Here is an 18,826-nt window from a genome sequence, read left to right on the forward strand (position 1 = left end):
GGGGGAGGGACAGAAGACAGGGAAGGAGGAACCTCAGCTATCAAAAGACAGTGTGAGTGATGTCACATTACCTGGACGATGTAAACGCCCCCAGGAGACAAGAGTTACTTGCAGGAACCCTTCAGAGGGACTTTCCAGAACAGAAATAGTCTACTTCATGTCCATAATGAGAGAGGAATCATTTGCCACTCTTGAACAGCCACAAGATGGCCACTTACCCCAAGGCTGCCCTTTCTGATCCTGGGATTGGTTCATACTGACGGCAATCATCTTCAATGACCCTGGCATCATCACAGTTATCCTCATCAGAGCCATCAAGGCAGTCCTGATCTCCATTGCATACCAGGTGGCGTTTCAGGCAGCGACCTGCGTGATACAAGGCTAAGGGGCCTTCCTAGACCGTATTCCTCAACACCTTTTGTTAGTCATGGTCAGGCCTACTTTTGACCTCCTACATGTCCTGTTCTCTCTGCTTACACTGCTTCTTCCATCCTCCCTAGCTTTCTAGATGGGTGCTCAGGCCCACCATCCATCTCTCCTTCTCAAATCCAGCCTCCACATTAAATCCACCAGTCATCTGAAATGTCAATCTGCCCACATCACTCTTTTGCTCTGTATCTGCCAAGGGTTCCTGTTCTTCCAAATGTCACAATCTGAATCCTGTAGCTCTCCTTGTTCCAGGTTATCTTGGGGGCTCATCACCCAACCTGTCTGTTTCTGAAGCCTCATGTTACAAAGATTCTGGGAGGATTATAAGTCCCTGAATTCTCATTTTTGCACATGAATTTTCCAAATCTCAACTTAAATGCCATTTTAAGGACTATCCTGGGTCCCCAAAGCATATTTGGGTAATCCCTGCTAGAGAACTACACACAACCCAATGGATATCCCATGATACTAAGATTGACCTCTTGCAGGTCTCTCTTCCAGACCGATTTGGACTACCTCAAGGTCATGTACAATGTTTTCAATTTGCATGTTAACAGCAGATGGTCCACTGCCTGGAGCATAATATGTACCTAGTAACTGTTTGTTTGATAAATGTAATCTATTAATTGCTATGAGTTGCACTTTTCCTAAATTAACTGAATATATATATCAAAACTATAAGGGCTAGCTCAGCAGTTAAGAACGTATGTGTTGCTACCCAAAGACTATACATGGACTGACCCTGGGCTCCAACCTCATAGGTAGCAATGAATAGCCTAGTAAGAGCACCAGTGGAAGGGGAAGCCCTTGGTCCTGCCAAGACTGAACCCCCAGTGAATGGGATTATTGGGGGGAGGGTGGTAATGGGGGGAGGATGGGGAGGGGAAGTCCATATAGAAGGGGAGGGGGAGGGGTTAGGGGGATGTTGGCCCGGAAACCGGGAAGGGGAATAATAATTGAAATGTAAATAAGAAATATTCAGGGTAATAAAGATTAAAAAAAGAAAGAAAAAAAAAAGAATGTGTGTGTTGCTCTTGCATAGGACCTAAATTCAGTTCTGAGCTCCCATATTGGGTGGTGGCCTATATAAGAGAGACCGTAACTCCAACTCCAGGGGATCTGATGCCCTTTTCTGGCCTATATGGGCACCTGCACTAACACATACACGTACCGCCCTCCTATACACACATACACATAACTTTAAAAAACAATTCCTTTTAAATTACATGGGTTGCTAGCTTGACTCAAAATGCAAATTGCTGGGCTCTTTCCTGAACCTCCAGCAGTTAGGAGTCGACATTGTAACCAACCCCCAAGTACTTACTTTGCATCGAGTTCTTGACTAGCACAGCTGTTGTTGTATTGGCATGCTACTCACCTGTCTCTCTACACTGGAAATCCTGTCCACACTGTGCTTGCCTTAGACAAGGTGTGGGGCTGTCACAGTTGGCCTTATCCCATATATCACCACTGCAGATGGTTCCTCCAAACTTGCTTGGCTGCAAGAGGCTCCGGTATCGGTACTAAAATCAGATTGTGAACCAGACAGAGTCTTGTCAATCAATCAAGCCAGAGCAGTGTAGGCAGGTCTCAGCTCAACATAAGGAATAACTGATGATTGAAAGCTGCCTTCAGGGCTGTCTTACAAGGGGACACATGAGCATGCACCGTGGTGTTCAGACAAAGGTGGCACAGTCATCAGCTGGAATTCTGAATAGGGATGCAAATGAATGAAAGGCTGGGACAAGCACATTCTAAAGGTCCTCGCATGGCTTCCCGTATTCAACTAGGAGTCGCGAGTGTTTCTCATTCCATGTCCATGGCTTCCCTCCTCTGGATAGTCTTCCATGACTTGATCGTGTACTCTTTAGCTCCTTCTTCCTTAGCACTTGTCAAATAAGATGATGACTTAGCACCTGCCTGTTTGCCTACCTTGCCTACCATCTCTGTGAGGAATTCGCAGACTGAGATGAAGCAGGGATATGAAATGAAGGAGGGACAGCCTTAGGTGGCTTACATGTTCAGAGGCCATTGCTGTTTTGCCTTTGCAGAGATTTTTCTGGCATGGCATCTCCTCTTTACTTGGCATACATCTATATGATCCAGATAGGGATAGTCTTCTTCCTCCCCCTTCCTCACAGAGGAAGATGGATAGAGCTGCCCGTTTGCAATAACTGCTTCAGGGACTGTTCTTGACAACCCGAGCCAATAATAGTTATCTCTATTGATTCTGCTTTGGGGAAAGTGACATTTCTAAAAATTATGGGATCAAGTAACTACATACCTACTATGTAGGGAATTATGGACATTAAAAGGGAGATATTGTTTCAATCCCTGACTCCAGCCTTGACTACAGATGAGTAGGTACTTGTTGATAGAAGGTCAGGAAGGATTTAAATACATACCGACTTGGGGGTCTAGAGTTTCTCGATTAAGTCTTTGTGGAAAATGTACAGAAGTCAGATACTGATGTAGAAGCAGAAGGCCAAACACTGAGACATTGAGAGAAATGTGAGGTCTCATTGCTTCCTTCTAGAAGTTTAGAGTCCGGTTGAGATAAAATAGATAATTGTACAAATAACAGTGCATGGAAAGCATCCAAGGACTGATTGGGAGTGAAATGCTAAGTCCTGTATCATCTTGACCTTGGTTCAGCAAAAGTCCTTCCTCCAAGAATGTTAGTAAGTCAGAAAGCAGAGATTTGAGCATCTGTGACTTGTTTCTTGAATCTATGAGTTTCCCCAGATATATGTCTCAGCTCTGCCTTTCTCAGTGTTCAACCTCCTGACAGTGGACAATGGCACCATCCTCTACCTGTCTGTGAGAGACAAACTAGACAATGTGTTTATGCACAGCATTGCTGTAGTAATGCAGCCATTACTGCAGTGCCTGGGACATGGAAAGCACTTGATAAATGGTGACTATTAATGCCATCACCATCCTTCCTGTAGTGCCTGCACTTGGAACAATGGCATACACTTTCAGGTTCATTTCTGTCTGTCCCCTGTTTACTAAGTTGCCATCAGATAATGGAGGCTGTGGGTTGTAGGAAGGTGAGTGTCAGGACTCCCTGAGGGACTTCTCTGTGCTGTTGCCTGTGGCTGTGTCATGAAGGCATAACCTCCTGTTCTATGTAGTAGATGATGTTTCTTTCCAGAAATTCACATCTTTGTTTGGATGACTTTAGAGAGGGTGAGGCATATTAATAAATGAAACAAAGATAGTCTTTTAGTTAAATAATTAACAGGCTCTAATTTCTTAAGGATTACTGCATAGACACATATATCTTTCTAAGCATTTAAGGAAGTAATTCAATTTTTATATAAACTGTAAGAGGGTCCCCTGTGCAATCTGCTACCTAAACAAAAACAAATGAGAACAGCTAAGGCTTAGTAGATTAACAACCACTGAAGGTTATAACTCGAAATCTGTAAAAGATTTTAATTTCTCCTTAGTTTTAAAACATTTTGCTGAAAATATTAAAGGTTTTGTGATTGATTTGGGTATTAGCAGTAGCCCGAAATGTTAGCATACTCTTTAACAAAGAAGGATGTGCAGGGAGATCATAGGCAGACACGGGGAGAGGATAAGAGGAGGAAGCAAAGTGCCTAGAGAGGCAGAGGGGGAGATGCAGCCACAGAGCAAGGACTATTAGCCACCGAGGCAAAGCACGCATTCTCCCTCAGAGTCTCCAAAAGGAGGCTGACACTGCTTACACCTCTGTTGCTTTTCTCTGGCCTCCAGGACCCAGAGGACAAATGTCTGTTGTGCAAAACTTCCAAGTTTGTAGAAGTGTATTATTGTTGTATCAAGAGACATCTTCAGACTCAATGCAATCCCCATCAAAATACCAATCCAATTCTTCAGAGAGTTAGACAGAACAATTTGCAAATTCATCTGGAATAACAAAAAACCCAGGATAGCTAAAACTATCCTCAACAATAAAAGAACTTCTGGGGAATCACCATCCCTGAGCTCAAGAAGTATTATAGAGCAATAGTGATAAAATCTGTATGGTATTGGTACAGAGGCAGACAGATGCACTAGTGGAATAGAATTGAAGACCCAGAAATGAACCCACACACCTATGGTCACTTGATTTTTGGCAAAGGAGCCAAAACCATCCAATGGAAAAATGATAGCATTTTCAGCAAATGGTGCTGGTTCAACTGGAGGTCAGCATGTAGAAGAATGCAGATCGATCCATGCTTATCACCCTGTACAAAGCTTAAGTCCAAGTGGATCAAGGACCTCCACATCAAACCAGATACACTCAAAGTAATAGAAGAAAAACTGGGGAAGCATCTCGAACACATGGGCACTGGAGAAAATTTCCTGAACAAAACACCAATGGCCTATGCTCCAAGATCAAGAATCGACAAATGTGATTTCATAAAACTGCAAAGCTTTTGTAAGGCAAAGGACACTGTGGTTAGGACAAAACGACAACCAACAGATTGGGAAAAGATCTTTACCAATCCTACAACAGATAGAGGGCTTATATCCAAAATATACAAAGAACCCAAGAAGTTAGACTACAGGGAGACAAACCCTATTAAAAATTGGGGTTCAGAGCTAAACAAAGAATTCACAGCTGAGGAATGCCGAATGGCTGAGAAACACCTAAAGAAATGTTCAACACCTTTAGTCATAAGGGAAATGCAAATCAAAACAACCCTGAGATTTCACCTCACACCAGTCAGAATGGCTAAGTTCAAAAACTCATGTGACAGCAAATGCTGGCGAGGATGTAGAGAAAGAGGAACACTCCTCCATTGCTGGTGGGACTGCAAACTGGTACAACCATTCTGGAAATCAGTCTGGAGGTTCCTCAGAAAATTGGACATTGAACTACCTGAGGACCCAGCTATACCTCTCTTGGGCATATACCCAAAAGATGCCCCAACATATAACAAAGACACATGCTCCACTATATTCATAGCAGCCTTATTTATAATAGCCAGAAGCTGGAAAGAACCCAGATGCCCTTCAACAGAGGAATGGATACAGAAAATGTGGTACATCTACACAATGGAATATTATTCAGCTATCAAAAACAATGACTTTATGAAATTCATAGGCAAATGAAGGGAACTGGAAAATATCATCCTGAGTGAGGTAACCCAATCACAGAAAAACACACATGGTATGCACTCACTGATAAGTGGCTATTAGCCCAAATGCTTGAATTACCCTAGAAGCACAGAACACATGAAACTCAAGAAGAATGACCAAATGCGAATCCTTCACTCCTTCTTTAAAAGGGGAACAAGAATACCCTTGGCAGGGAATAGGGAGGCAAAGTTTAGAACAAAGGCAGAAGGAACACCCATTCAGAGCCTGCCCCACATGTGGCCCATACATATACAGCCACCCAATTAGATAAGATGGATGAAGCAAAGAAGTGCAGGCTGACAGGAACCGGATGTAGATCTCTCCTGAGAGACACACCCAGAATACAACAAATACATAGGCGAATGCCAGCAGGAATCCACTGAACTGAGATCGGGACCCCCGTTGAAGGAATCAGAAAGGTCTGGAAGAGCTTGAAGGGGCTCGAGACCTCATATGAACAACAATGCCAACCCACCAGAGCTTTCAGGGACTAAGCCACTACCCAAAGACCATACATGGATTGTCTCCGAGCTCCAACCTCATCGGTAGCAATGAATAGCCTAGTAAGAGCACCAGTGGAAGGGGAAGCCCTTGGTCCTGCCAAGACTGAACCCCCAGTGAACGTGGTTGTTGGGGGGAGGGTGGAAATGGGGAGAGGATGGGGAGGAGAAGCCTGTATAGAAGGGGAGGGGGAGGGGTTAGGGGGATGTTGGCCCGGAAACCGGGAAGGGGAATAATAATTGAAATGTAAATAAGAAATACTCAAGTTAATAAAGATTAAAAGAAAAGAGAGAGACATCTTGGCTCTTTATTACTAAGCCATCTAGCAGTTCTTTCAGATGACTCTCCTCAGAGGACAAATGTTGCCAGGACCCAGAAAATTCCATGGGGCTTCAGAGTATCTGTATCGTAATGGCAATTTTCCCATGTCACAATGTGGACACTTTCACTAGCTGTGTCTCATGATGTCTTATGGACAAGAACAAGAGAGGCAGACACAAGCCTCACTGCCACCCAGGTACCTGAGACTTCCAAACACCTATATTCAGATGTAGTTTCTACCTGGAACTCTAGGTTTATAGCCCCCACTGCTTATTTCCCATCGATATGTAACACATGAATCAGATGCGTGATACCCTGAGATGTTCCCAGGTGGCTTACCTTTTCGTTCTGACATGGAAAACAATCTGTCCATTCTGACCAGTCACTCAACTGACAGGCAACCGCTCCTGGGGTCACAGCTCGGGTGACCCGCCTTGAAGGAAATATAAGACTCTGCATCAATTTTAAGATTCAAAACAAAAGCAAAAGAGAAACTTGTGCACACTTTCCTGCTGGTTAAAGTATGCTTTGTCAGAAATGAATAATGAATATGTATCATACTCGCATTAAAGGTTGCTATGGTCCTGGAGGGTTTAAATAAACTACCTAGGTAGGCAGTTCACAAGGATAGGCTAGCCCAGCATGACTGGAGCTGAACACACCCCTTTCTCAGCAAAGCAGTTGACCAACTGCTTTAGCAATACATCCTGGAACTAGAAATGAGCCAACTTGGTTTTAGTTGTAGACACAGTTGAGCAAACTGTATTCTCAGAATGAATTTTTAGGGGATTATGCATGTGCAAGGTTAAAATTATGGGATGCAAGACCCATGACTACACACAAGGTCCAAATCTTTACCTGTCAATCAACAGTTATGAGAGTAGAAACCACCAAACCCTGCCTCCAGCAAACTACCTTCTTAAACTTGTAAAAGGAAGCCATGGGAAGTAACGGGGGGCTCTTGAGCAATCATGCCCAGGCTACTGCTCCCATGCAGGGAATCCTGCCCCATGCTTAGGAATAAAATCCCTCACTGCATTGCTAGCTTGTGTGCACTTCTGTTCTTTGAACAAGATGCCAAGAGCCTGAGATACAGCCAGTCCACACAACAAGCACCATCGACACTATTCCTTTACATCTTTCTCAATGTCAGATAGCTCAAATGATTATCATTTTAGAGAATGAGTCTTCAGGATGACTGAAAAAAAACTGTATTTCATGAGCCAAAGAAGCAGAAACTTCAGTGGTTAGACACAGAGTGAGGCCAGGGTCCGGCTTCAAAGATTTAAGGTACTTACTAACATCTCTAAGCTGTTGTCTTATTGGTAAAACTACATTAAAAATAGCATTATCCAACATAGTTACTGAAACTACATAAAAATATTTATAAAATGCTCACCTAAAGTATTGTGCACTGCGGTATTACCTAGACCATTTCATTGTTTCTCTATAATCATCCTAGGAGGTAAATACCAGCTCTCTATTCTATTTCACTAGAGTCGGGATCTACAGTTCTATCTTAAATTGAACTTCTCAGCCTCCTAAACCATGAAAACACAAACATTTGGCCTTAAAGTCGAGGACGTGGCTGAGGATACGGTTTAGTGGTAGAGTGTTTGCCTCTCATGTTCAACCTCTAGCACTCAGAAAAAGCCGCCGGATCTGGGAACTTGGGAGAGATTCTTGTACCAACTAAAATGAGTAGCAGCTTTGATTTACAACTCACGTAATGGTTCATCCACCGATCAACCATCATGCTGGCACTGTGAGTTCTTTATGACCCTTCCCATTTCTCATAGAATCTGCTCATATCTACGCTGAACTCACTGCCCCTACTCCTGCCCCTGTCCCTGCCCCTGCCCCTGTCCCTGCCCCTGTCCCTGCCCATGCCCATGCCCATGCCCCTGCCATAGCTTGTAGCTCAATGATTCCCACTGGGGTCATCTTGACACCAAATCGTCTGCCCATTCAACAAGAAGCTCCCAATCATCACGTTGCTTTGCATGCAGACTTTATTCCATGGAGGTAACTCAGAACTCTCCCCACGGTATGTGTACCGCATGGTGCCTCCCCAGAGAAGCTGGTTGCAGTCCCTGTACTCAGTTCATAGCTACCTTTCAGTATCATCACAACTACCAGTTCTGGAAGGAGAAGTTTTCTGATGACCATGGAATTTTGTTGATTTTTTAAATATATCTTCTCAATGTTTAATTAGCATATTTGCAATATTGGTGGAATTCTTGTTTCTACAAGTCTAAACCCTTGGAATTCAGGTCCAGTCTCTATTGCTACCTTCAATCCTGGGTAGACCCATGGTTGATATTCTGAAAGTACTGGAGTGGGGATAAAGAAGAAAGAGAAGAAGGAAGATGAGGTAGGTAGAGGGATAGAGGGAGGAGGCAGAGAGGGAGGGAGGAGGGGGAAGGGCAGAGAGGGAAGGGAAAAAAATAAAGTCAATTTCTGGGTAATGGACAGTGACATTTTTAAGAGATTTGTTTGAACCTGATTCCTAGTTAGAACTAAATTAAATAATCTTGACATCTAGAAATGTGACAGCTCAAAGTTTGAGCTATGAACCCTTTTTTCCCTGATATACTCTCCTAAAATAAAAGAACATCTTGGAGAAACATGGAGAGAATTTACAGGCACAAAGATTTGGAAGTTGAAGGGGGCTTGCATTAGCCATGCACCTTGCTGTAGAACTGTCAAGATAATGTCACTGTAAGTCCCCAGCCTGAGCTGTGATGTCACAATAGATGGAAACAGTAAAGGCAGGCAGCCTTGAAAGCAGGAGCCCAGAGAGCAATGGCACACTGCTGCTGCTTCCTATGTTCATGACATGATGTCTAGACGGAGGCACACGGTAATGCTATCACAGAGGCCAGACACGGCAGGAACACCAGGACCGCCATTAAATCACCTCCAGCCAACATGAACAAGACTCGTTCATCATTTAATGAATTTTTAAGTGCAGTTCGTCTTTGATGATTATACAAGTAATGCAGTCACATTAAAGAAAGTATAATGACAATTATAAAAATATTATTTCAAATCTTACCACTATTAATATTTTATTATATTTCTTTCCATTCTATTTTCATAATGTAGTTGAGGGCATACTGAATACCATGTTGTATATCTTGATTTTTTTGCACTTAATATGGAAGAGATATAAAGTATTTATGACTGTATATTGCTTTAATACCCTACAACAATAGATAGTTGAGCCCCATGTTTTTCTGAATTGCAGGTTAGTTACTGGTGGTATGTCCAGTAGAACAGAGTGGAGTCTTTAAAGCTTGGGACACACACTGCCAAATACCTTTCTCGGAGAGTTGCATCCATTTTTAAATGATGTAATGCTTATAATAAGTTGGGTGTGGTTCATGCCTCAAAGTTTTCCTATGGAGGAGAATGAGTCTCCAGCAGTGTACCATTGAGATGATGGACTCTATGAGATGGGACCTAATGGACAGTGTTAGGTCATGGAACACCACCCTTATGAAGCAATTACTGTTGGTCTGTCAGTGGCTGGTCCTGTGAAAGTGGGTTGTTACGCAAGGAATGGCCTAGCCATTCATTCTCCAGCATCTTGCCTTCCGCTTTAACATGTGTTCTCTTCCACAATATGTTTCTACCATGATGCCATCTGCCCTGTTGTGGCTGAGCCAGAGGCCATCACCAGAGCCAAGAAATGCCAGCAGTACACTCTCAAACATGCAGAACTGCAAGTGAAACCCTCTTCATTAAGTGCCCAGACACACATCTTTGGCTACAGCAGTACAAACTGAATCGGTGACAGTTAGGGAGGTTCCAAGAACTCTGTGGCCGATAAAATCTTGGTAAATAGTTTCAACGTATCTCCCAGCTAGCAAGAACCTACTCAACCAGTAGGCAACTTAATGTGGAGTCCCAGAACTCCAGAGCACGTGAGTGTAGTCAGGGTATGTTTGTAACTTGCCTGCTCTTATTAGCCAGTTACTCTGATGGACTTAGTTTCCCTCATCTATTGAAATGGTACAAGGCGGGGGCTGGAGAGATGGCTCAGTGGTTAAGAGCACTGGCTGCTCTTCCAGAGGTCCTGAGTTCAAATCCCAGCAACCACATGGTGGCTCACAACCATCTGTAGTGGGATCCAATGCCCTCTTCTGGTGTGTCTGAGGACAGTGACAGTGTACTTATATAAATAAAATAAATCTGAAATGGTACAAGGCAAAGAGCATTGCTGCCCATCTCTCCAAAGTTAATTCTCTAGTGTACCAGTTTTTAAACTATGTATTGGAGTGGGGTGAAGGGAAAAGAAATTATTCTAATTCTTTTGAATAAACTGCCTACCATGTGCCCTCCATGCACATTTAAAATGCCTGACCGTGTTTGGGGTTCTGTATCTTACTTTGCTCATTCTCTTGTCCCCCCCCCCCCGATTATTTTGAATTCTGACCATTTTCCCACACATCTGTTAAGATGATTGAACACAACTGAAGAAACACTGAGAGAAGTGTAGAGTCCATCATCCATACATCTGATCTCAGGTTCTGCCACTCCAACCGAAAACAGAAAAAGCAACTCAGTGGACTTTTAAATGTGGACTGAGAGCATGCGTGGAACCCTGTGCAGCAGACTGGGACACATGCCAGTGTCTTCTATCCTCTCAACCCAGCCATTTATAAACCTCTCCATCCTCATCAGGTTTGCCCTATACACACAGGGCTATGGACCACTGAGATACTGTGAGTGTGTGTGTGTGTGTGTGTGTGTGTGTGTGTGTGTACATGCATATGTGTATGTGTGTATGTGTGTATGTGTGTATGTGTGTATGTGTGTATGTGTGTATGTATGTATGTATGTATGTATGTATACATGTACATAAGTGTGTGCCTGTGTGTCTGGGTATATGTGGGGGTGGGTGTGTGTCTGTGTGTATATGTATGTGCAAGTATATATAAGTGTGCTTGTATGTGGGTGTGTGTGGGTTCGTGTGTATCTGTGTGTGTATACATGTGTATGTGTGTACATGTGTATCTATGTGTATATGCACACATGTGTGTATGTATGTATGTACATGTATATGTACGTGTGTGCATGTGTGTGGGTGTGGGTGTGTGGTGAATATGGGTGTGTACACGCACAAGTCAGAGTTGATATTAGATGTCTTTCTGAATTGCTCTGCACCTAAGTTCAAGGTCTCTCACTGAAGCTGGCACTCATTGATAACCTAGACTGACTGGCTGCCCAGCAAGCCCTAGGGATCCACCGATTTCTCACTTCTGGCCCAGAGATTGCAGCCATATCTGCTGTGCTCTTTTTTCACCTGCAGTCCTGGGGATCCAAATTCAGATCCTCCCGCTGTGTGGAAGGCACTTCTCTGACTGAGCCATATCCACAGCTCTCACATACTTTTGAAATCAGGTTGGTATGTTAAACAAAAGGTTTAAAAATTCAGTTGAATATACAACTGAAAAGTCAAATGCTTGACCCCAGAATGTAATCACCTCAGCAACTTAAAAAACAAACTAATTAACTAGCTACTTACTTATCATAGGCTAGTAGGTCAGAGAGCCAATATGATCATTATAAGGGGGCCTTCCTAATGCACAGCTTAGAGTCAAAGCTTAAAGTCAAACTCACTAATGACAAAATCTTGAGCTAATCCATTCAATTACATGGGAATTATATTGTGAGATGAAGATGTTTTAAATGTGGCTTTGAAACACCTCCATCACCAGTGTGCTCTTCGTTGCTAAGCCCGCTAGACAGTTTTCCAACTTCATCTAACTCTCTGTGTTAGCCTCTGGAAGCTTCCTTCTCCTGACCTTCTCAATGCAACCTCTAATTGTTCTCCCACTCAATGACCAGTCTTTTGGGTGTCTCTAAGAATGGGAATTCTTCAGAACAAAGCCTCGGCTTTCTTTTCTGCCCTTGCTTTTCTTATCCTTGGGGAGCTGAGTTTCACACCACCACCTTCAGATGCCATTCATGAGAGTGCTTTCTAAGTTTAGAGCTCTCCCCTAGACTGACCTGCCCCTCACCCCCTGTTACCAGGCTCCCCCACTTCACATCCCACTCCTCAACCCAATACATAGAACATAGTTGCTCTAAGATTTATCTCTTCATTTTGACTTTTAGTCAACTTCTTTCTCAATTTAACCCCGTAATGAGTGGAACCACCAACCTATCCAAGTTCTCAGACTAGATTCCTGGCAGGGGCCTTTAATTCCCTTCTTTCTCTCAGCCCATCTTTTGGAAATTTCTGTCAATTTTGCCATTAAAATATATCTCACATTTCCCCTCTTCCACCCACCTCAGTACCCACCACGTGAATGTAAGATCCCCATAATGTCACAGATCCTTTCATGGCTTCATTTGTTCTAACTTCTGTATAACAAACACAAGAGTTTTTTTAAATGGGAAACCATGCAATATTTCTCATTTATAAGATCTATTTTACTAGACACGAACTAATATCTAATGCCCTCACCATCTTGTCTATGGCTGTCTGCGACACAGCTTCTTCCCACCATTTTGACATTTATTCATGGCACAATTCTCTCCATTCTGGCTTACCTCCTTCAGTTCATGTTCATCACAAACTACTTCCCATGACAGGAATATGGCACCTGCTGATCTCTCCACATCACTCTCTTCACCCAGCTTCTCCCAACCTTCCCGTCTCAGTGTAGATCCTTCCTCTAAAAAGAATGTCACCCAACCAATTTATCTTTAGATTTCTTTCTCTCTACTAGTGCATTCTGTTGATTCTTTCATAGAATTCTTCATAATTTTAAAGGAAACTTTGTGTTTACATGTTTGCTGAGTCCAGGACTTGCTTTTCTATTGCTGTGATAAGACACCATGATCCACATAACTCATAGAAGAGTTTATTGGGCTCACCGTTTCAATGGGTGAGCTGTGACCATAATGGCAAAGGCCTGGAGCATAGCAGGAGGCAGGCAGGCATAGTGCCGAGGCAGTAGGTCAGTGCTTAACATCATGATCCACAGACATGGTGCAGGGAAAGCAAATGGGAATGGTGTGGGCTCAGTGACACAGTTCCTCTGACAGGGCCATGCCTTCTAATATTTCCTAAGCAGTCTACCAATGGGAGATCAAGTATTCAAATACATGAGCCTAGGAGAACCATTTTCATTCAAACCACCACAGCCTGTAAATTACAAGAGGATCAGAATATCATTTGGTTATTTTACTACCTAGCAACTACTATATCTAGGATATTTACTTACTAAATAAAGAACAAATGAATGATACAAACAAGTATCTGCAAGTCACGGAATTCTACACACACTTTTAGTTCCAAGCATGTACCAGGCTTTTCTGCATAATTCATGCCAGTCCTGTTGGATGCCTCGCTTAGAGTTAGTTACTCTGAATATCAATCCCTATATTACTGTGACTCACTTTTGAGTCCCAGCCACCCAATTGTGTATGCTAATTGGGAGACCATATTAATCCCAGTCATCTTGATGACTGCTGAGAACATTCACATGGCTCTGGCCCAGACACTTGGGCAAACACATTTTGATACCCATAACAGCAATAAAATAAAAAGAAGAAGCGTGATTGACACTTCCTTGGCATCTACGACATGAGGGGTCTATTAAAGAAGTGATGATTCCACTGGAAGCTTAGGGGAGGTTTGTGCTCCCTCTGGGTTGAGATCATTTACATTTCTCCCAGTCCTTCTGACAAGTTCTGGTTTTTACCAGTATAAATGGTAGGATGGAACTCTGAGTTATCTTAACTCCAAGTTCAACCTCTGACTTGCTTATCAAAGCAAGGGCTTATTTTTGAAGAGGTAATTTATTTTCTCGATGTGAGGGACTGGTGATCGTTCTGGAGATAATGTTGGTCCAGAGGCTAGAAGGCTGCCTGTGTTACCACACATCTCTATGGAATGAGCCAAATAGCTCTGTTCTTCCCTGATCTTCAATTCAAAGAATCATAAAGAAGCAAGTTTAGAAGAATGTAGTGACAATTAAATTCACCAAAGTTCATGAAATGCCTAGTGAGAAATCTTTTTGCCAAAAGCCTTCCCCCTCTCCCTGGCACTCAGTTTTTCTCTGTAATATGAGTTGATTAAACTAAATGTTAAGTCTTGGGTAATTCCACCAATTTCAGAACAAGAATTAAAAAATGTATTGACAGGGTTGGGGATTTAGCTCAGTGGTAGAGCGCTTGTCTAGCAAGCGCAAGGCCCTGGGTTCGGTCCTCAGCTCTGGAAAAAAAAATAACAAAAGAAAAATAAATAACAAAAGAAAAAGTGTATTGACAAAAATGCATTATGATAAATGTCAAAGAAAGTTTTATGGACGAAATAATATTAGAAGTGATACGCTATCATTTGAACATAGGCTGTGGTAAGTTTGTGTTACACCTTATACATGATAAATCTTACTGAGAAACAACAAAAAGAAAGTAGACTAGTTACTCTATCCATGTAAAATTATAAGCTGCTAAATTTAAAAGATGATCTCAGAAGCAAGATGTAGGACAAATAAGAAATAGGGAGATAATGAACTCAAAGCCACTCTCCGCCAACAATTACATTCAATGTAAGTAGACTAATTATTGTGACTAAAAGACAGACTGGGATTGGAGTGGTAGCTCATTTAAAACAGTGCCTCTCTATATGCATAATACCCCAAGTTCAAGACAGAACTACCAAATAAAAATAAAATAGAGTGGTGATGATGATGATGATGATGATGACGATGGTGATGATGATGATGATGATGACGATGGTGATGATGATGATGATGACGACGACGATGACAATGGAAAGACAGAAATCGTAATTAGACTAAATAAATAAAGCAAAGTCATCTTTGTCTACATGATGATACATTTTAAAACCATGGTCATATAAATTAAAATAAATTATTAGATAGTCATTTGCATTGCAAACACAAGCCATAAGCAAACAGGAATGACTACATCACCATTAAACAAAATAAAGTACAAATTAAAAACAATCATCTAAGATAATGGAAGCATTTCTCGACGCTGAAAGGGATGCTTATCAACGAGAGAGTCCCGTGAGGTGGCCCGTCTTAACCGTCTGTGGTACTGGATCACTGAAGAGCTTGCTGAAGCTCACGCTCTGGGTATGTCTGTGAAAATCTTTCCAGGGAAACACAAGTGAGGAGAAAAGGCCAATCAAGAATGTGTGTGAAACCATCCTAGGGGCTGAGGGCCCTGGCAGAGTTAAAGGTATAAAACGAAGACGCAGACGAGAGCAGACATTCCCATCTCAGCATCCTTCTGCCATACAGTGAACCATTCTATTCCCCGTCATCAGACAGCCTTTGCTGTGATGTCCTGAAACGCATCCCCACCCAGGAGTGCAGGTGTGCGCGTGTGAATGCGTGTGTATGTGCATGTGTGGTGTGAACGAGTGTGAATGTGCATGTGTGGTGTATGTGTGCCCGAGTGTGCACTTCTGTTTACCGATAGCTTCAAAAGACACATGCTGATGGAATTGAAATGGAGATAAGCAAACCCCCAAGAACAGTTGAATACAGTCCCCCTCTCTTAGTGATAGAAGAAGGAGCTGAACATTTAAGCCACAGGCTGCCCAACTGGACTTGATTGATTTAGATGTGTACTGAACACCATGGAAGACCCACTAATGCTCTGTTCTTAGCCACAAAAGAAACCTCAATAAATTGAAAAAATTTCAAATTTTAAATAAGCTTAATGGTGTTGGGGATTTAGCTCAGTGGTAGAGCGCTTACCTAGCGAGCGCAAGGCCCTGAGTTTGGTCCCCAGCTCCGAAAAAAAGAAAAAAAAATAAGCTTTATAAATAACATACACCAAAAAAATTACTTGTATGAAACATGCACTAGAAAATCATTGATTTTGCCACTAATTATAACAGCCTTCCATGGCTTTAAGAGTTTATACTTATGCAGCCCTATTTCTATCAAGATATATAAAAAGCAAATGCTAATTGTAAGCTTACAAGGTAAATGTGTACCGTTAAACCCTTGCATGCACATGTGCGGGTACACCACACACACACACACACACACACACACACACACACACACACACACACACACACATTTTCCATATTAAGGCTCTTGTGGAATTTTATTTGGGGAAAAAAACAAGTGCTGTTGCTAAAAATGCAACAAAAAGTTGAAGCCTCCAGTTGATCTCGATAAATCTAGAAGACCTCTGCCAATTGGCACATTAAAAATTTCTTCTTTCTGATTGCTGTCAACCATCCAAACAAACGGAAAAACCAACAGTAACAATGGCCCCAGCACCATCCCCGGAAGCAGCTCTTGGTGGATGCTCACCAAGTGGGGGGCATTGTTCCATTGTTCTAGGAACTCACAGGCATCTAATTCCTGTTCTGATTTTCCTCCCATTTCACAAGTGAGTGAGATGAAGCCCTGAACAATTATGTAATTTGCTCAAGATCAAATAGCTATTAATAGTAAGTGCCAGCTCGGGGATTTGAACCCAGGAGGATGATTTTGTCCTGTAGCTTTCTATTTTGAAAACTAACGTCAGACGCGCTGGCAGTGAGCACAACGGCACCATGATTTCTCCCTCGGCACTTTGTAAAGCACTGAATTGGATCTCTTCTGCCTTAACATGAAATTTGCCCCTTCACTGAACTGTCTTGTTTCATAAGTTCATCAAACATCAAGACTGTTCGTTTTCAGAACGGATTACGATGATGAGCTTTTATAATTGAGAGTATCTCAGCTGAGATTTTCTTCACCACCGACCTCTTGCCTGGGCCTTCTAATTACTATCAGCGAGGAATTTTATGATGTTTAAAAACTGTATTTGTTTTAAATACAAGCTGCAGATTATCTGCTTGTAAAACATGTTTCCCCTTCTGAACTGTTACTTAAAGGGAATCTCTTACTGCAGCATTTAATCAAGTGGTTTTCAACTTTCCTAACACTGTACCCCTTTAATACAATTTCTTATATTGTGGTGACCCCCACTGAAAAAAATTATTTTTGTTTCTCCTTCATAACTGTAATTTTGCTACAGTTATAAATCATACTGTTAATCTCTGACATGCAGGATATCTAATATGTATCCCCTGTGAAAGGGTCATTTAACCCCTGCAAAGAGGTCAGGACTCACAGGTTAAGAACCACTGATTTAAGCAATAATGATTCAAAATTAAATCAACTAATAAGAATTTGAATAAAATAACTCTATTTTAAACCTCCAATGTTTCAAAGGCAGAGAGTGCTTAAAAGCTGTCCCAAAGGTTGGATTAAGGTTCTGCTTAAGTACAATAAAATATTCAATAGTGAGATATAAATATATGAACCCAGGTTGGAAATCTCAGAAAAATAGAATAGGCAAAATGCAAGACACAGGAAAAGGTTACCTCTGATGTCTCCACAAAGCAAAGGTTTAGAATGACACGGCCACGTCTCTCTACAGTGTCTTGCTTTCACCCACAAAAATGTTTGCATATATTATCTAAATAAATCCCCCCAAACAGTGTAAGGTGGGGTTTTTTTTACCATTTTCTCTTATATGTAACAGAGTAGAGGCTAACTATTTCACATTGCTTGAGAAAAATGCTACTTATCAAATGCCTGCTATATGCAAAGGAAATTTTAAATCCAGGGTTTTATTACATCCGCATGAACTGTTGTAGAAGAAGAATTATGAGTCTCCGTCCACAGACAGTAAAACTGAGAATCAGGGAGATTAAAGAAAGTAGTCTGGATTACCCACTGCTAAATGGTAATTCGTAGCTGCCTGATCAGATTATTATTAAGTGGCTTTTCCTCTGTTCCACTCCTCCACTGGATTAGTAACAATATGAAAAGAGGTTATCTTCTATACCAGCACAGCCCACTGCCAACTTCACCTTGCCTTAGATTCCCCAGCAGAGGACCCCAGTTTTGTGAGGACCCAAAGCCCACTTACTGGTTCACCTTCTCTTGTGCAGTTACCCCGGAGTGCCATGCCATCAGAGACAAACCAAAGAAAGCAACTGTAAACATCTCATCCAGAAGTCACCACTTAGCATCTATGGAAAAGAAGAGAATGGGCTACTTTAGAAGCCATAGGTATCTCCAGGCTGGAAATCAAAATGTCTACCGGATGTTTAAAATGGTCAGAAGTCCCTCAGGTCCCATTCAATGTGATTAACCAGTAACCAAGGTATTGATTAGGCAAACACCTTCAAAATGTCCCCAAGCCCTTTAGCCTTTTTGAAAAATATCCACGTGGCTAAGGAAAGGTGATGTTTAACTAAAATCAGTTCTGTGAAGAGTTTTGTTTCCAGAGAGACACAGGTGCTATTGCGGGAATCCCAGTGTTTTCTAGTGGCTCTTGGAGCTTCTAAAGTCAGATGAGTCTGCTGTTGAAGACAGCCCAAAGCATAATAAGGCTCATTTGGTGCAGAAGCTCAGATACAAGCATTAGGGAAGGTACAGAAATGCTAACAGTT

The 18,826-nt window shown here is 42.1% G+C and overlaps 1 protein-coding gene across 1 annotated transcript in view; it reads right to left on the bottom strand.

Annotated features, from left to right (window-relative positions):
* Positions 1 to 18,416, bottom strand: part of C8a (complement C8 alpha chain) — a 54,501-nt gene extending 36,085 nt beyond the window's left edge. Inside the window, exons 1-4 of the mRNA NM_001106670.1 lie at positions 18,301 to 18,416; positions 6,706 to 6,799; positions 1,808 to 1,952; positions 219 to 366 (exon numbers count right to left, since the gene is read on the bottom strand). Of these exons, the coding sequence (NP_001100140.1) occupies positions 219 to 366; positions 1,808 to 1,952; positions 6,706 to 6,799; positions 18,301 to 18,377 (464 nt within the window). The 5' untranslated portion in view covers positions 18,378 to 18,416. The remainder of the gene's footprint in view (positions 1 to 218; positions 367 to 1,807; positions 1,953 to 6,705; positions 6,800 to 18,300) is intronic.
* Between the last annotated feature and the right edge of the window lie 410 nt (positions 18,417 to 18,826).

Source organism: Rattus norvegicus, chromosome 5, assembly GCF_036323735.1.
Source record: "Rattus norvegicus strain BN/NHsdMcwi chromosome 5, GRCr8, whole genome shotgun sequence".
In the NCBI taxonomy this organism is placed as follows: domain Eukaryota; kingdom Metazoa; phylum Chordata; class Mammalia; order Rodentia; family Muridae; genus Rattus; species Rattus norvegicus.